The sequence below is a fragment of the Falco punctatus genome, assembly GCF_963210335.1.
Source record: "Falco punctatus genome assembly, chromosome: 8".
NCBI classification, from domain to species: Eukaryota; Metazoa; Chordata; class Aves; order Falconiformes; family Falconidae; genus Falco; species Falco punctatus.
The window spans coordinates 17574725-17594922 of record NC_137588.1 but is presented as its reverse complement, the minus strand read 5'-3'; the positions used below and the strand labels follow the sequence as shown (position 1 = coordinate 17594922).

General features: G+C 34.9%; 1 protein-coding gene across 1 annotated transcript in view; it reads right to left on the bottom strand.

The window, feature by feature from the left end:
* The window catches only part of CCDC141 (coiled-coil domain containing 141), a 121324-nt gene that overhangs the window by 19012 nt on the left and 82114 nt on the right, over positions 1–20198 (bottom strand). Inside the window, exons 17-24 of the mRNA XM_080399189.1 lie at positions 19629–19778; positions 13170–13310; positions 11102–11296; positions 9343–9526; positions 7990–8099; positions 5718–5807; positions 5155–5277; positions 651–1537 (exon numbers count right to left, since the gene is read on the bottom strand). Of these exons, the coding sequence (XP_080255315.1) occupies positions 651–1537; positions 5155–5277; positions 5718–5807; positions 7990–8099; positions 9343–9526; positions 11102–11296; positions 13170–13310; positions 19629–19778 (1880 nt within the window). The remainder of the gene's footprint in view (positions 1–650; positions 1538–5154; positions 5278–5717; positions 5808–7989; positions 8100–9342; positions 9527–11101; positions 11297–13169; positions 13311–19628; positions 19779–20198) is intronic.

The following is a 20198-nucleotide window of genomic DNA, read 5'->3' as shown; positions in this document are numbered from 1 at the left end:
GTTTATATTACATCACCTGTATTTCTCACAAACACAGTTTAAAACAGTCTAATTAGACATACAGCAATTCAGAAAGAGAGAGTGTGCAGGCAAATATGTAATATAAATGTGGTTCTCTTAGTGTAGACATTTAGGCTGAGGTTTTTTTAATCTGTAACCTCTCTCCAGTTTTCAACAACTGACTCTCACATATATGTAAATGTGTGTCTCTATTTATATGTAGTGGCTATATAAATATTTTAACACACACACACGGTCTGTCTGTCCATATACAGTGCCAAGATACTGAGAAGACACAGGTGAGTTTACTTACGGTAAATGTGGAGTGTGCATTTGTTTTAAGAAATTACTGAACAAGTGGAATGTCATATTCCGGAAGATAAAATCTATATGATATATTTGCTTAAAAAACATTGGATATGCTTGCAGTAGTTTGATGCTCTCATTATTTGTAAAATTAAGTACAGAGAGATTATTTCAAGTAGGTTAATTATCAAAAGCAATTTTGAAGGTGGGAATCATGCAGAAGTGTGGAGTGGAAAGAATACAAGACATTTATTCTAGTCTAGAGATTAATTAATTTGGTTATAAGTGGTTCAAGGTGTCCTGCTAATAGGTATATTTACTACTTCTCATTATAAGCTACCCACCATGTCAGTGTAGGCTCTGGGAATCCCATTACTTCTACTTCCAAAGTTACCGGAGAACCTTCCATGACGGTTTTGTTAGACAGAAACTGGGAGAAGTTAGGCGCCTGTCCAGTTAGGCTGGTCATGCTGTTCTTTTCTGATGAACTTTTAATCTCTTCTCGGGTGACCATCTGCTTCTGACAGCTTCTGGTGGCGTCTGATTGAAACACGAAACCTGAGAATGCATCAGGCAAAGCATGCAGCCTGTCCTGGGTTTTAGTACAGTTATTCAAGTCATGCAATTGTTCTTGTGTTTCTGCCATGCTTTTATGAAGTTCAAGGTGTTGCAAGTGTGTTTTGCACACTTCACTCATCATGCTGTATACTGGTTTGGCATTTATAGTGCAGGAAGCGGTGCTAGTTTCAGATATTCCTTGTAAGCTACAAGCCAAAGAAGATACTGCTCTGACTTTTGGACCAGAATCCGTCGAAGAGATACAAAACTTCTCAATGTGATCTGATGAGCTCTCCATTCTATTATTTGTAGCACCAGCACAAGTGGAATTTGTTAAGAGATCAGATACTTCCATCACTTTTTTAATACTAGTGGTTTTCTGCATTTGCAAGCTATAGGAACCAACATGCAAACTATGAGAACTGCAACAGCACTGCTCTTCTAGCTCTGTTTCAGAATGCAAGAGGTTGGATTCTGGAGTCTCAGAAAGCGGTGGCAAAGAGATATCATCAGGTGATATACACTCATATTCATCTCCGGAGAGTATTTCTTCTGCCAGGAATTCAGTCTGTAAACTATCCTCTTTGGCTGAAGATGACAGATCTGTATCCTGTGAAACAAGATCCTCACCAGCTGGACAGATAATTGGAATATCAGCCAATTTATTCCTCTCCTTAAATTAGGAGGGGGAAGAAGAGAAGGAAAGAAGAAGAAAAAAAAAAAAAAGAGAGAGAGAATGAGTCATGATTCTATGCATCTCCTTTTCATGCAGAAGCTAGCAACAATATTTGAAATATTTCTTCTCATTAAGCTTAATGTATTCTGAGAAGCAGGAGGAAATACGTGGAAAAGAATAATTCATGGAAAATTCTGCAGTAGCTAACTGGAATTTCAAACTGTTTAGATAGATTCTAGCAGGTATTATTATTATACATAAGCATTTATTGTAACAGTAACAATAAAAGAAAAAGTACTTTTTCTATAAACAACCTGTGGATTTCCTGTACGTGCTGTTTATAAAAGCATTTGCAAGGGGAAGGAGATGGCAGCCTAATTACATCTAAATGTGAAACAGTTATATAGCAATAAAAATATATTAACAGCCAAGTTACTGGACTTTGATTCTTTGAGAGTCACCAGTCACGTTCAAGAGTTACAGAATTAAAACAACATCTTTAAGATATTTTCCAAGCATTTTATATTTCCCTCATTTTTTGCCAGCTGTTTCAAGATCTTGTCAAAACATTAACAGAAAACATTGTTAAAATTTTTTTATATATTATTTTGGATTCAGAGTAAAGAAAACATCTCATCATGTATCAAAAAGAACTGGATGTGGCACGAGTGCATTAATTTTAATCAGAAAGCATCAAAGACCTCATCTGATTCAATCATTGCTTCTCTGCCTCTTGTTTTTTATACAAATGTGTAAAGACATATTCAAGCCTATTTAATTTTTGCCAGGTCTCTCAGCAAGTGTTCAGAATGTTTTCTTATGCTTTCTCTCATTGTTGAGTTCTATACAAAAATATGTAATTACTAAGCAATCTTTCTATCACCTATAAACTGTTCACTCAAATCAACTGGGTGATACACTGGATGTAATTACTTTCCAAACCAGGTCTCTGTGGTAGTATACAGCACAGAAACACAGCAGCACATTCATTTTGGCTTTCTTTTTGCTTTATTGCTCTAAATATAACCTAATAATCAGTGCACAAAATTACCTAAAAAGTAGTAATAGAACCTCACGTGCCCTGTTCCCATAGATATGGTAGTTTTAATATAGATGTTTTTCCAAGTTAATACATTTGTTATTTCAAAGCCATGTGATTCATGCCAGATCCATGAATGAATGGCTGGAAAAAACCTGGAACATTACTGTGTTTATTTTATTAATTCAATTAAATTGTAAGATAAGTTCAAGTTTGGGTATTAGATGTGTTTTCCACAGGCTTCCCCTGATAAACTCTGACCCCCAAAGTGTCTTTCAATATGAATATATCATGGATATTCATGATAATTATATGATAAATTATAATTGACTTTCCAATTTGGTGAAGTGTTTCAATTTTCCCCCTTCCAATTACTCAGAAAACAATAAATTCTGAGTTACATCTTTCTTCACACATTCTAATTTTTTATTGGGGTTCTAACTAACTGTAAACTATTCCCCCAAAAAATGTTATTTTTTGGGATTAATTCCAACACACTCATACAGCGTATTTTTTAGGGTTTGCTAATTTGACTGTCACCCGACTCTTTTAACCTTATCAGCATGATTCTAAAGAACTCTCAGTTTTAAGCCTGTTCAAATTTGCAAGTCTTTCTTAAATGGAGCTTTAACAGGCAGTTCAGCAGCAAATTCTGGCTGTTTTAGTCTGACATGCACTGACAAATTTAATAAACCAAATCAGATTAAGTATTATGAAATTGAAAAATTTTTTAAAATGTTAAATTCTGAGCAAGTATATTTAAAAAAGAGGTCAAATTTTCTGAATATCCAGTCTCTACTGTCTGAATAAATGGTCCAGATTCATTCTGTCTGTTGAGTCTACGCACATGTACGCACAGTGGCATACATTTGGACAACTACATCAACGTATGAATCCTCCAGTGACTAATCTAGGATGTTAGCGCAGGGCTGAGCTGTCAGTGCAGCAGTCACTTCATCTGGAGATCACAGAATTGAACAGACATATTTCAAATATTGCTGGAAAATGATCTTGAGGAAAATACTGGACAAAAGAATGACAAGTGGGCAGTGAATGAGCAAGCTTTCAGACAGGTTTTGGGCAGCACGAGGACTTTCAGCCCTGGTGTGCCACCTGGGATCAAAGCAGCATGAGGATGAATGGGCTATGAGGTTGTCTAGACCACTTTTAGAGGGTATTTATTACTGAAGCAAATTAATACTGCAAAAGTAGCTTGTACTAGCAGTACAGTCAAAATTAAAGAGACTGCTGGCCCACTAGACAAGGAGCTGGGGATGGTCCAGTTCTTTCCTTGGAAAGGGCAGAAATGGAAGACAGAAAAACTCTAGTGAGAAGAATCTGCTACTTCTGTAAATGAAGTATGGAGTGATGAAAAGGGTGGAGGCATCATAGTTGCCATACTTCACATCTGATATTTGCTGTTTCGCATACCCTTGACTTCTCCACTTGGCAGCTGAGGCACAGTCTGATGAGGACTGACAAAGCTGCAGTCTAGCAAAACAGAAAATAGGGCTATGGACATCTGCTGGGTGAGGTGATACTCCTGAGACTGCCTCTTTAGAACTGTCACAAAATTTTGAGTGAAATCTGGGCTTCTAGTCAATGGTGAAATTCCCGTTAACTTGGAATGGAGGTAACAATATTAATTCAGCTCAATTTTGGCTCATCAGCAGATTACAGGACATTCTGTATTGAACTGAAGGGAATGTTACTATTAGTTTAATTTCTGCAAAACATCAGAATTTAATGTCTTGTAGTATTGGTCTATGTTACCAGCTTGCAAAACAGAAATTTTAGAACTCTAAATCAATTACCAATGTATGCTACCTTTCTAAAGACTGAAATATATTAACACCCACTCCAACTTACCAGAATATTTCACATAGTAAATTACTTAAATTCACACCGAGGATCCCAAGGCTTCAAAATGTTCTTGAGCTAAAGGAATTAATCTCATAAAACATAGGTCTGGGTTTGTATTGCCTGTATTTCTAGGACTACATTTATTCATTGACAGTTTGGAACATTTCATATTCATTTACTATATATCCATGAGTAAAACATGCTTGTCTGCTATGATTTTATCTTTCTAAATGCATACCCAGTCTTTCATGATCTAATTTCCTTTTGTGCATTGTCCTCAACATGCAATCCATACTTTGGAACTTATTTATGATCTCTGATGCATGAAATTTTGGAAACTAAAATGTAACTTCAGTGTTCTGAGGTTAGGGTGAAGACTGCTATTTGATGCTGAGTTCTGTTATTTGTTCGATGTATAGTGTCGTGACATGATGTCATATTAAACTGATGACAGCTGTATTTGTGTTTCATCATATTTTTGCCATGACTGCTTTCGACTGCTTTCCTGTCATTCACACTGCTGCAAAACTGAAGCAATTCTGTGCTTGTTTTGCATTGGATTTTTGCAATACTGTAAATGAGAAGACAGTCAAAGTCCACCAATCTGTAACAATATCCATTGCTTTTGAGAACCAACAAATTAAGGAGTAAAATTATTTTGAGAGTATGCAACAACGTCTATCAATTTGATTTAAAAAAAAAAAAGAAAAAGAAAAAAATCAACATAAAAATCAACACGAATGGCAGATACCTGTTTAGTGCTGGCAGGAGACAGAGTATTGTTTATCTTCTCAGTAATGCCTCCTGAATTTGTAAGCAATTTATCTGATGCCACCTGAAAAAAAACGTTTAGAACAATGAAGACCTTAATGATTCAACAAAGAAACACAATTTCTACCGTTCAAATTCTAGTTCAAATTCTGAGATATGAGGCTTCTCTAATAGTTTATTACTTAAAAATCAAATACATTCATAGCTTGTCTCTAGGGGTTATATAGGAATATTAGGCCTCTGGCAAATACTAACAGCAGTCTCCTGTTACTTCCTATAACTTCCTATATTCCCTTATGTCTTATTATACAGGAGAGAACAGGAGGTGTTCTCCCTTGAGGAAGGAGGAATGCTCACAAAGATGACATCCACATTAAGAATACTGTAGCAACAAGACCAAAGGAAAGTATGTAAAAGATTATGAAAATAATATTATTTTAGAAAACAATAGGCAAGTAAACAGAAGAAACAGAGTTCTAGTTTTAAAAAACCCCAACAACTAACCTGCTGCTTTTCTTCCTCTGCTTTGTCTTTTTGACCATTTCCTCCTTCTTTTTGATCAGTAACCAACTCTTCAGAAAACTCATCTTTCTGCTGTGTGAAAAGAAAATGAAGTAGGCTTATACACAAAATAAGGTAGCAGTTGTTACCTACACACTGACTTATGTTCTGTACAACACAGTAGGAAAAAAAGAAGTGAAATCTTATTTAAAACCTATCATCAGCACATCAGGCAAAAATTGCATTTGTTCTGGCTTTCCTACCATCTGGACAGTCCATAAACACTCTGAATATAGTTAACTGTATTTTAGTTTAGCTATTTTACCATTCATTTTGGCTAATACTTATTTCTAGCTTTAGACTCAAAGACTGTACAACTGGTTACAAAGTACTTTCACAACAGAAACCTGGACAAACATACTGTATTTTATGAAGACCTCATGAATTCTTTAAAATTGCATGGAAGAAATCCACAGATTTCAAGGAACATCACAGTGGCACAATACAAAGAAAGCCAAAAGTTCTATAGTTACAGTTTTGCATATTTCACATCTTTAGCTGTCCAGCTGAAAGTTACAGTCCTAAATAAGTACTTATAAGGGAGTGTTGCATTATTGAAATTCCATTCTAGCATTAAAGAAGTGAAAAATTCTGTGTGATCCGTTCAATTATTTTTTCTGAAGAAGTAGCAGCCTCTAATTTTGCATTTTAAAAATCCAAGAATTTTCTTCTCACATTCAACAGCCCTGTAAAATCAGGAAAGATAGCACAATACAACAATTCCTCTTAATTTGTTATGCTTTAAAAATGACAGAAAGTGAAACTGAATTCATAATCATGGCATTCCATACTCATGGCACCTATTTCTGTAGATAATTTGCTGAATTTTTTATTCTTCATAAGATACAGATAAGAACCATTGAGATATTCTAGAAATGTTCAATATGTATATTAGTTTTAAAATCTCAGAACACTACATATTATAAAAAAAATACTTTCGTTTGATAAAAGTTGCAGAAATACCCTCTATTGCAGAAAATTATTTTTTATAATATTCATTTTGACTTCATTTAAAGATTTATGTAAATTAAAGGTTAAAATACTCAATAAATAGTTTAAGCATGGTTCTGTATGAAAAATGCATTCTCCAAAAAACTCTGTTAAAGAAAGATAACTTCACAATTAGCAAAATTAGTCAAAGTGAAATATTACAATTACTTTGAAATTCCAGTTCTCATGAAAAGATCATACTATGTTGAACTACAAAAAAGATCAAAGGATCTAAGTTGTCTTCTCACAGAACCTGGGGTTACTGCCCTGCACAAAACAGCATTTATATAACACATGGATTGGGAGGAGAAATTTGAAAAATCTAATTGGCATTTTTATTGAAGTTTCTTTATGGTCACAGTTCAAGGCAAAGCCTTCTTGTCAGTCACCTAATGACTTTTGGAATGAATTCATATTTTTGGCATCTCTTACTGCTTTTAAGTGTATCCATGGACACTTCTGAGTATTCATTAGTTTTTATAGCATAACCCCATCCAAAAAAAGTGAAACAATACTCAACATCAAAAAGAGCAGGATATTTAAGCATCTTAACTCTTCCAACTTCCCAGAAGAATCACCCATCAGCTACTGCTGCATGTGGGAGATTTATCATGTATTACTTTGAGAGTGGGAGGATGGAATAGAACAAAAAAAAATCTAGCTCCCTCAGCTGTCTTCCATAATTCCTCCTCAGTTGATACGTTATACTTTATTCCACATAAATAAGCTTATCAGAATATGAAATTAAAGATGCTGCTGTTCTCTTAATTATCAATGTTATAAGACATGCTTTTCTAATTTAAATTACTTTGGTTTTAACACAAATTAGTTTGGAGGATGATTTTTCTAGTAGGGAGCCCTGAGATGTTATTTTGCAATTCACAGATCTAGCAGTTACCTATATTGCAGCACCAAGGGAAGAAGAAATATGAAAAAAAGTATTTGTCTAGATACTCAAATAAATTGTGACATTCTTCCCTAAAGGTTACCTGAAAGCAGTAACAGTTCTAAAAGTTGAGAAAAAGAAACCTAGAAGGAACATTTAGTGGACAAACAGGCAGCATTTCGATTATTACAATCATTACCTAAGGTAATGGAAAAGCAAACAATTCAGAAACGCTTCATACTACTTCAGATGATCCTCAGTTAAAAGTTCTGATTCAGACACTAAGCCTGGTAAATTGATACAAATGCAATACATTTTCCAGATTAAAAAAAACCATACCTTAATTTCCTTAAATTCTCTCAGAGATCTACATAACCGGTCAATAGAACTAATGATCTCTTTGTACTTTAATACAGCTTTTTCAACATACTTCTTTCCTTCTTCAATTCCTACAAAGTTAGAACAACATAAAAGTAGAACAGAATGCTTCAAACAGATGCACACCAATGTACTTTGTAATCCCAACATACTACAATATGTTTTTCTGTGTTTTGTTTTGTTGAAGTAGTTCTGTGATTCACAGCAATATGTTTTCCTACCTCTTACTAGCTTACTTGAGATAAGCCCTCATAGTTGCTGCAGGTCTTTTGCTTAGATTCTCTTTGAACAAAATTATTTCTGGTTAGTGATACAGCTTGAAAAGATGACGACCTCATAAAATGTCTTCTAAACCAGTTGCTGTATTACACAGCTATGAGGCACTTCGATACCTCCTACAAAACAGTCAGGATGAGAAGCTTTTTTCCCCATGTAGTGACATAAAAAACACAAAGCAGCTTCTTTCTCCCAGTGTTCCTGATCAGCTGGCATCAAGAATCCATTCTGTCAGCCAATTTCCTACAGATAGGAATGTTTATATCAAGAAGGTTACAAAAAAAAAGGGGGGGGGGGGGGGGGGGGAACCCCAATCTGTGCCCTCTAGTCTTTTCAACACTAAATTAAAGGATTGTCAAAGCACAGTCTGACTCTGTTGAAATTTTTTCAGATTTAATACTTGAATTGATAGGCTACACACTATACTTGCACGTTTGTTTGGTTACCATATCTTTGGATAAAATAACTTCAACAAGTATATAAAAATTACCAGTTGAAGAAAAAAAGCAAAACCTGAAGTCTGTTGACCTTCATTCTTATTGGTCAACAATGTTCCAAATCAATACAGTGTTAAATGCAGTATTTACATGATAATCTACTTTTTTGGCTAATAAAATGCTTAAGAAAGTTGGTAAATATCACTAGTTATTAACAGTGTTACTGAAAAAAAAAATCACTCAGGAGGTATATGACTGTAATATACTTTGACTTCAAAGGCTTGCTTGTTACAAGATAGCATAAGCCATGAAGTCTTAATTCCAAGCTAATAAATATTACAATGACATTCATACTTTTATTCCAAGGTGAACTCAAGCTGTATACAGAAAGCCAAGTACGAGAGCGTTGAGTACTTTTGTATTTATTTTTTTTTTAATATTGGTTCTGAAATCCTTCATTTCTTCCAGTCAATACTTTGAAACATTAGTTTTTTAAACTTCATGGGATTTTCCTCTTAAATAAGCGTATCTAGGAATCTGCTTCCTCCTGTCCTAAACTATTGGGGTTTTCCCCACAGCACATTACCAGACAGCTCCTCACCATATAACTGTTTAGCGAGGTCTATAATCTGCTGAATTTTTTCTTCTTGTTGTGGCACTGTAGGCTCAATAAACTTTTTGAATTGCTTGTAGAGAGAGTCTATTGCTTCTCTTGTTCTGCATTCTGCAGAATACTTGTCAACTCTAATGACTGTTGCACTCACATCTTCAAACCAAAATTGACACTGAGGAATAAAAACACTGCATTATAATGTATTATCATCAGCAGCTCAAGCTTTTGTAGAATATTCTTAAGACTTTCCATAATCAGTGGCATACACCATTTTAAGTATCTTACGTTTTCTGATTTTAATTTAACCTGAAAAACATCCATTCATTACCAATGCTGCTTCAAATATTAACAGCTGTTAAATTTTCTTTAAACACTAGATCCACACTTATACTACAAGCACAGTGAGGTTATTAGTTAGTGGTTCTGCAAATACAAGTTTTATTTCCGAGTTCTTTTCACCTTAAATATCATCTGATTCATTTTGTAAACTTCATAACATGGCCACAGTTATACTTCCATGAGGGCAGTAAGGTTGCTTAGATTTAGTCTACTAGCGAACATGGGGTTTGGTCTCAGTAACCATTAAAGCTGCCAGGAATCTTTCTACTGACAAAAGTAGGTTTTAGAACTACCCTTAATAAACATTTTTGGTTAACAATACTCAAATTGGAGAATAGAATCTGGTGTTCACTCATTATCATCCACATTGTATCAATACAGCAAGCAGCTAATAACCGCCATTTTTAACTGCCATTAAAATCAGTATTTAAGACTGTGCCTATCTGATGAAAGAAAGTTTTTCAGTAAAAGGTGATATTTCACACTGAGTAAAAAAATTAAGCAATCAGATTTTATCTCTAGGAAATAATCTATTTCCCTCAAAATAAAGGAAGGTGGTTAAAAATGTAAATGCACAGCAAATGGTAACAAACTGCCTTGCTAACAATATAGGAAATGACATTGATCAGATCACTGGATACTGAAAACATCTTTTAAACTAAACTTTTGTATTCTGATGCATCATTAAGGGAGTTTATTTTTCATGCCTTTAGATCACTTTGGAGATATGATCAGTGTTATTTCTAAAAATAAACAATGATGACAGGAATGTGCTTGCTTCACAGCAGATGCACCAACATAACGTGGCAAAAGGGAAAAGACTGTTCTAAACTTCTTTTTCTTTTACAAGACGACAATGTGTGAAGCAGTCCTCAAACACATTAAAATAAAGTTACAAAAGCCTCCAAAAATAATTAGACTGCAGTTCAGAAAAAAACCCTAAATCATCATATACTTAAATATATAAAAAATATATACATTTCACTTTCAGAATTACATACTACACAGACAGCTCTTTCTGACAACGAACAAACTGAGTTTTGTGATAACCTGGCTCTTGTGGTTTGACAGCTACCAAAGAGGGTCTTGGGGCATTTTCTGCATTGCCTCAGACATACTTAGAGAAAATGAGCTCATAAGTAGAAATCATAGATAAGCTGAATCACCGTAAAAGTCATACGGAGGTGGAGACCTCTGTTGCATGCGTAGCAGTGCAAGAATACGGTAACATCACATGGGTTTTTCCCCCCAAAGTTGCAAAGAAAAAAATAGAAGAATGTATAGGGGTTTACCCATCTACTACTTTTGGAGGTGTCAGATTTTGCCTGAAGCAGTTATAAGCACTTTTATCTATCCCAGTTGTTGATCATTATTACAGCAACAGTGAGGATCTCAGATTTACTAGTACCTCTTCCATCATCTGTTGCAGATGCTCCATGAGATCCAGATTTTGCTTATAATCCTCCACAACTCTGCTAAAGTCATTCAGCTGTTTCTGTAAGTCACTGATTGACCCCAAGAGGACTTCAACTTTAGCATTAGGTTCATTTCCTTCAGAGCAAATTACTTTCTTCTCCAAATTATCCAACTTCTTTTTAAGAACCTGTTTAATAGATATAGCAATGTTAAATACCGCAACAAAAATATTTCTATTTTTAGATATACAAAGTAAAAAATAGGGGAAAAACCACACAAACTTATTTCTTGGTCATATATTTTAAAATTACAAGTTACTTTTTCAAAAATCAAAGGGCCTCTACAATGCTGATTAAAATCAATGTAAATTATATTTATTAAAGGTGGAATTCAGTTACATTTTTTGTCTTAAGAATCTGATGTAAGCAACATCAATGACAATCTAGCATAACCCCAAAGACCAAGGGGAACAAGTATTAATAGTGGTACTTTATGATATCTGATATAAACATGACCTGTAAGTTTTAGGATAAGATGGTATACTACATATGTGTATATATTTTATATCCTGGGAACACTGGTCTTGACAATTGATCAGACTTCATTGTGCTAGCTGTTTTACAAGTGATGCAAAAATACAGCTCCTTATTTTTCATTTGGAAATGAAGAGATTGTTTGAAACAGGAAAGTATTTCATGAACTGTCCACATATATGCTTGTAAGAATATACACTGGTAGGAAAAGCCTTGCCAGCAGGTCAAAGAAGGTGATTTTTCCCTTCTACATAGCACTAGTGAAGGCTACATCTGGAGTCCTGTGTCCACTTCTGGCTCCTTAGTACAAGAAATACATGGAAATACAACAGCTAATCTGGCAAGGGACCATAAAGATGACTGAGTAACTGAGCATGTGTTATATAAGACAGAAAGCACTGGAGAAGAGAAGGCTCAAGGTGGTTCTTATCAATGTGTACAAAAACATGATGAGAGGGAGTAAAGAAAGAGCCAGTCTGATCTCAGCGGTGTGTGGTGAAAAGACAGGAGGCAATGGACCCAAACTGAAATACAGGAAATTGTGTTCAAGAAAACCAAAAAAACCCAAAAAAACCCAAATAATAATAAAAAAAACCCAACAACAACCCACTTTTACTGAGGATGGAACAGCTTATCCACAGACGTTGTGGAGTCTCCATCCCTGGAGCTATACAAAAAATAACTGGACATGATGCAGAGCAATCTTTTGTAGTTGACCCTGCTCTAAGGAAGGAATTTCAACTAGATGATCTCCAGATGTTCCTTCCAACCTCAATGATTCTGTGATCTGAAAATGCATTTGTGGATGAAATTGCCAGGAAAAGGGAGGAAAAAAGGTTGTAAAAGGAACAGTCAATGACAACAAAAGAAACAGCAAAAATAGAATCATAGAAGCTACTGAAAATTTCAAGTAAAAAAGTTATGAAGGCAGAGACTGGCAGGGCAAGCAAAACAAAATGTGCGAGTTTTGACTGACAACTAAAAAGGTCATTTCAGGACTTGGCAGAAAAGTTTCTGATGAATGCAAAGAATGGGGGAGGCTAGCAAGGTTCTAAGGTGCAAATGAGCAAGGTCAACTCCAGGCAATAGCTACAGAAAAAGGTTTTGAAGGTCACATGATAAAATGAGAAAGACAAGAAAGTAGCTGGATGCAAGAGGGAATATGTGCACATTTATTGATGGTTTTGACAGGGTGTTTGTTTTGTTTTTTTAAGAGGGAACAAACTGTGAAGGAACAGAGACAAGAAAAATAAAAGATTAAATAGAAAAATAATGTAAGATAAAAGGAGTGAACACAGAAAAGTCAGGAATTGAGGTAAGATCATTTCACTGAAGGAACTGGAAAAATAAAAGCAATAGAACAAAGAAAAATGTCTCAGTCAGTGACTGAGACAGGGGAAGGATATAAAGCTGTGTAACAAAAATGGAAGCTCACAATACATTTTGCATCTCCTCGGATCCGCTTGGTACAGGCCACAGCAATTCAGCCAGTGAAGCCTTCACTAAGATTAAAATTTCTAGTATTACCTGTATTTTCTCTGCATATGTATCGACTTGCTGAATCTGTATTTTAAGTACTTTTAAATTTCGAGTTTTTTCAGTTTTCTTCATATAGTTGAACTTCAAATTGTTGAATTTCTTTTTGAGATCCTTAAATGATTCTCTGAGCTGAAACAAAGAATACTTGTTAGTAAAAAAGAAACCAGCACGCTTCAGTTTAGGTTTTTTGAAGAGCTGATTAGCAGACCGCAATCTGAACACTGAAAATTTAATACAGGAATTAATACTACTATTCCACCTCGTAAAGTATCCTTATTTCCTCAAAATTTTGTTCCAGTAATGGAAACTCATAATCTTGCTAAAACAACACTTTTGCTTCCTGAATGCTGAGTATTGTCTCCAGAATGGCTGGGGCAAAAAATCCGGATTGGGGCAAAGGATGAGATCCTTGCTTACACAACCTATGAAAAAAATCCTGTCCAATAGCTTTCACTGATTTTAAGTAGCGGCAGATGTCCTTCATGCATGCTAGCCTATTCAGTGGAAACAGTAGCCACTTTAAATGTATACCCATGCTTAGTTTCCAGAAAAAAATACTTCTGTGGTCTTGGGCAAGCAGATTTGTATTTATTCATAGTACCTTCCCCCTACAATACAACATTTCATTTATGTCAGGTTGTTGGGTTTTTTACTGGGGTTTCCTCCCCTCCTTTTTCAGAAACCCTGCTTCTGAAAGAAAGTTACACAGGGACTTAACGTTATACCCTGTGCTCGTCCAAACATCTTAGTACAATGATTCACAGCATACAAAGATGAATCTAGCTCTTTGCAGGATCAAGATGCAGACTAAATCAGCACCTGCCTTTCAAATAGCCATTCTATGAGTATGGTAGCAGAGAGATTCTGCCTAAGAGATACCCAAAGAAGCCTCACCTAACTACAGCTACATATATTTGATACCATAGGAGATTATTATTATCAGTTAACACTGACTTGGTGCAGCAACCTCAACATTAGGGAAAACTATTCTTATAATAATATAAACTCAGATGAACTAGTAGCTCTGATTATGAGGCATCTGTGTCTTCAAGACTTTTCAGATAGGTTTCTAACATCTGAAATAAGAACTATTAAATTAAATTATATTACAAATACTGTAAAACTCTTTTTACTTAGATGGGAGGTAGCTACATGTTTAATCTACAAAATATTTTAAAAATCTAGAGAATGATAGGAATGACACTGAAGAAGCTTTAGGAAGCTACATTTTCATTTACACACATATGGATTACATGCATTGCCAATTTATCAGACTGAGTTTAATACACATCTAAAAGAAGAGTCATATATGATCAACATAATTTAAAGAACAGTGTTTATTTACCATGGGAACTAGTTATAATACAGGGTTGTTATATTATTTTCCCCAATGCCAATTACCTGTTTGACCTTAACAAACTACATGTCATTCTTTGCATTAGCAATGTTATGTGAATAAGTATATCAAACATACTCAGTTAAATTATCTTTAAAGGACTAAGAAATAAAGTATAATATTTTTTTCAGTATTTATTCTCTGTATGTAATTTTCAATTTTATTTACAATTGCAGAAAATCCTTTTAGATATTACAGTTACTTTGGAATGCATTCAAGCAACAGACATGAGAACAAGGTAAGTAAAAACACCTGCTTAAAATATGGTTTTGGTAACTTATAAAAGGTACTGTTTCAATTACATTGCAATTACATGATCAAGTTTTCAAATTGTTTATAATTAATTCATAATATTTGAAATAGAAGAATATTAAAATGACTGAATTTTTTGTAGGTTTTTTGGGAGAATTTCACATCCTTTGGGTTGACAATCTTTTGCTTTTAGGGTAAAGTAAAATAAATAATGTAAAATGATATTTATCTAAAGGAACTGATATAAAAGAAATGCACCAGTCCTAATGCTTCAGGGTCTGTTCTTCCAGACACACAACTGAAAAAACCTTAACTAACTTGAATAATGTTAACAAGTTCAGGTCACATCTACAATTTGATATTTAGTTAACCTATTTGAGGCTTTTTTTATATTAAAAAAATCCTACAGACTTCCCTCTGCCCCCCTCCTCCTCCCCTACCAAAGACTTCAGGAAGTAATGAATGCTCATTTTGCAGCCACTGTTACTCGAACAGTTAGCAATCAATCATCATCATTATTATTATTACATACTAATGTTAATCCATCAAGGGATATATTTTTCATTTTCATTTCATCTAGTGGGGTGTTGCCACATTATTTCAGCAGTGAATAGACAGATGGTGTTCACTCAGTCTAATGGAAAGGAAGGGAATTCTATCACCGGCACTGTGATCTCCAATTAGTTTAAGCTCTTTATCCAACCTAAGTACACAGAATAATAAAACCTATCTAAAGGCCCTCTGTTAATAAAACCACATCAGCAGAACAGTATTGTGTATTCAGAACACAACAGCCTTATTTGCTCATTTAATCTCGTGGAAAAGAAGAGATGAACAGGAGTTTATTTTAGTTTATTTCACTGGCTTATGTACATACATAGGTTAGTGATCATTTATAAGGCCAGAGACTCTTCTCATAGCAGTATGTGAAATCAGATCACCTTGTTTCAGATATGATGGCTCATGTGTCAAAGGTCTGCAGCTGCTGTCACTCTTCTCTTTTAGCCTCAGTGGAAAGACCAGATTCAGCTCAGACTTACGCATCACCCCCTCAGAGTGCATGTACACAACTCCTGTTATCATCAGCAATTGTACCAAGGACAATATATAGCTGCCAGTTTTTAGAAATCTAAATGTATCTCAGTTTTCCACTGTTCATTGCAAAAGTAAATGAGAGAGACTAAAGCAAAAGTACACCCTAATACGCTTCAGCCCACAAGTTTAATGGAACTTTGTAACTTGTCTATTGTGCCATAGTCATTAATCAGGCAGCTGTTCCTAACTACAGTTGGCCTGTCATGGGTGGAGAATGATAGTGGCACAGAGATGTTTAGGTGTCAATTGCTCCGATTTATCAAGTAACTAGAGAATAAATAGGAAAAGCAAGTCATAAAGCTGCTTTTTGTTAACAGTGGAGTTCCAGCAAAATGCTTTCATTCCTGCGTAAACCACTCTAGGCGGCACTTCAGTGTTGTGAACCACAACTTTCCTTTTTTATTCATACAAAAAAAATTAAAATTTTTAGTTTCAGTTTCATGGATTGAAAACAGATTTTCAAAAGGACAAAGATTACAAAACAGCCAGCCAGAAAGTGGGAAGAGCAAAAGGTGCTGTTCAAGTCATTATGATTACTTTAATTCTGGGACCACAATCAAAATAAATTACAAGGTGAGAAATGTGCTAAGTATCCATCCTACTGACTTGTGAACAGAGACAGATTATTACCCTCTATGGTTAAAATTCACATTTTCAGTCATATCTTTCCATAAGCGTATAAATGATGAAGAGGAAAGAAGAAGTGAGATGACTGGGGAGAGATGAGAACGTACTTCAGGATCTGTTACTCTTCTGCTGAAAGTTTTGTGCAGACATGCACAAATGTTATTTTTAAAGGGATCACCTAAAAAATTTTTTTTTTCCATCGCAAAAGTTATCTTTTGTAAATAACTCATCACTTATAATCCCACTGATTATAGTAACTCCTTTAGCTACAGTTACCTGAGGCTTGACTTAGTTCTATCACAAATGATTGCAGCACAATGCAGTGGAGTTATGGCTCTTTGGAGGCTGCTACCCAAGCTAGTCAGTGAAGCAGGAAGCCCAAACTGGCAAAAACGGATCTCAGTCCTATGAGTTTTCCTTTATAACTTTCAGAGATGTAGAGGGCATAAATCCTCTTTGCGGCCTTTGCAAATTCACTTTAAATTAGGGATGGCACACAAAAGGCATCCATTTTACTTTTCTGTCCTCCAAGACTCTTTCAAAATTCATGCTATGTATCCTTGGCTATAAATGTGTTTCCTTGCTTCCTAAAGAAGCACCAGTATGTTACAAACACAGGGAGCTAGCCGAGTCCTCGAAGTACGATATTTTCAAACACCCACGAGTCTTAATCACCAAAACCCTCGCTCACATGCTTTATTCACACACTGAAATTAACCACATTAAATTTAAGTTAATGTAAGTATTTACAGCAGAATTTCAAATATTTTCAGTTGACTTTAAAGATTGCTCTGTACACTGGTACATCACAACTGAATTATCTGGTTGGCTGCTTACTTTGTGACAACTATGAACAGCTGCTTTTTGCTGCTGGCACATGAAGTATTTGGTTGCTTATACATAGTAGATGGTAAATAAATTTTATTTCAGACAGGTCTGCTAGACACTAGCAATACTCAGCCTGATTTCTGATGTTAAAATTAACAGAATTTAAAATACCAAAGTGGAGGATACTCGTAATTAAAAATAAAAAATAAAATACTTCAGTGTTTGGTTTCTTGATCCCTAAACAGAATTAGTTATATATACTTAATGAGAAAAAGTAAGAAAAAAGGCACTGGATTTATGCATATACAGGTACAGTAGAAAAGTATATGTTTAGGAAATTTTTCCTATGCTAACCGCTAATAGAAAAGGAATCTAAAGAAAACGGTATCCACACACACCAAATTAGTATATTTCAGTTAGTTTGCATTCAAAATTCAATTAGGTTTGGTGATGACAGGTATTAACTTAACCAGCCAACATGGCTATCCCAACTTAAAATGGAAAAAAAAAATAATCAGTAATTAACACTGTAATAGAAAATATACAATGCAATTGTTTTGCAGAGGGTGTCCAATAACTATGAGAAACTAAACCAGTAAATTTTGCAATATAGGGCTCATGGTGAGTAACATGTCACTGACACACTTTTCATTTAAACTTGAGAGACAGAAGATTATTTTTTCCCCTCTACTTCCTGCTCTCACTAGAAGTCTAGTAAGTAATAAAAACAGAAAAATAATTCTTAGAAAGGAGTCATTCTCCTGCTTTCATTATATAATCCCTATATCAAAGGATGGAAACCAGAGCCTCATTTCATATAACAGTGTATCTTTAAATATGGTCAGCCTTACATACAGGTCGCTCAGTGAACATTTCCTTTTCTTCAGCAAATTTGAGGGGTTTTCAGGAAAAACCTAGAATACTGTAGTTCAAACATCAAATATACTGATTCTGCCATGCCACTGCAAAGCATTATGGGACTTCTTGTTTAGGTACTTCATGCTTTCATTCTCTTCTACAGTCTGATTTCCTCTGCCAGAGGGTTTCTCCTATACCACCTTATGTTCCTACCATCAGCCAAGAAGTTACATCACAGGAGTCCAATGCACAGAAGAGCAGAGCGTGAAACACACTCATAACTGACAAGGGACTAGAAATGTAAGGAAGACTGAAAAAAAAAAAAATTTGATTCATGTTCTTTCAATTTCAAAATACCTTTTTGTGAAAATGGATACTTTCAACAAACACAAAAAAGTATTTTGTAAAAGAAAAGAAAATCCAAGCAATAATTTTCTCATTAAAAATAGTTGGAACAGAAATCTCAGTAACCTCTGCTTTGGTGATTTTGAAAAAATACAGTCTTTCCTTATTCAGGTGTGGATTTATTTAGCAAAAGATAAGAAAAAATAACTTCCAGTGTCCTGTGTTTCCACTATCTATGTTTCACATTATGGGGAACATAAGTGTGAAATCCTTCCAGATAAGAATCCAGTTTCTGTATTTCATGGACACACAGAAAGGCAACCTACAGAACACCAAGTGTAGAGGCCATCAGCCTCTTACTTTAATGGATCACTGAGAAAATTAATTCTATGGAATGTTTTTCCAAAACTATTTTATGCTGAGACATCTATCCAGTCCAACATGCTAAGTTGTGAGTGGATTTATATTTGGCCTACTAAGATGCTAAATTAATAATCATATTAACTAAGTAATTTTTCCTAACCTAAGTTCCATAATACTAAATTCTAATATCTTGTGCCAAAGAACATTTCCTTTTCTTCTCGCAGGTTTTTTTTAAGTTTCATATCTTGGTTTCCAAAAAAATATGAAGTACTAAATTATTCTAAAGTTTTCATTAAGACTGAAAGTTTTTCTAATAGCCTTACAACTGCAATATATGTAAATTCTACTTTTGCTTGAATCTTCAGTTTCTTAAGATCTGAAGACTCATGCATTTCAGATGAAGCTGACAGGGCTGAAAACCAACGAAAATATAGCTGCTCTATTTCCAGTCCTCCTGGTACATTGAAAGCACTTAACTGCCAGCCAAACAACTTGATATAATCCTGAACTGCAGAGTTATGGACCATAGTTTATCATTGCTGCTGCATCGATCCAAGGTTGCTGGTAAAGATGAAAATCAACTTTTCTGTACACATATGAAGTATCTAGGGGAGTGGTAAACAGTAACATATATTGCAAACACAACAGCTCTTTTGACAGTCATTTAATGTGTTGGGATTTACCTCATTTACTTCTTCTTGAGTGGTGCAGTGTTGGAAATGCTGCAACAGTTCTTCCTCATACTTAGCAGCTTTGGAGCTCCAGTTAATACTTTCACATTCAAACCTAGCAAGTTGTTGCTTCAGATTCTTTACAGAAACATTCATGCAATTCTAAACAGGGAATAGACAAAGAAACTTATGAAATTCAGGAAATGTATTGATTTAACCAATCTAAAATTAAAATCATTTTGAGGCAGAACATGCATAGTCAATCACAACGGGCTAGAGTAAACTATTAAACCTCTGCTGTAATGAAAGCAAGTACAGAGCAGTCTCAATCACGAGTAGTCTGAGAAGCAGTTTTGAGTCAAAGTCACAACTTGCACCTGGTGTCTTCTCTGAGCAAAAAGGAAGTGGCCTACTCTAGTCCATTACCACCTGACAATTAGGTCCTTTCTGCTGTCAATCAGTTTATGGAGTCTGAAGAGCAGACTGGCAATGTGAATAAATCTAGGCAGGTAATAAGGGAATGTCTTGCTTTCTCCCCAGTAAATGAATACAAGCCAATAAGAATCCTGCCCTGAATAAATA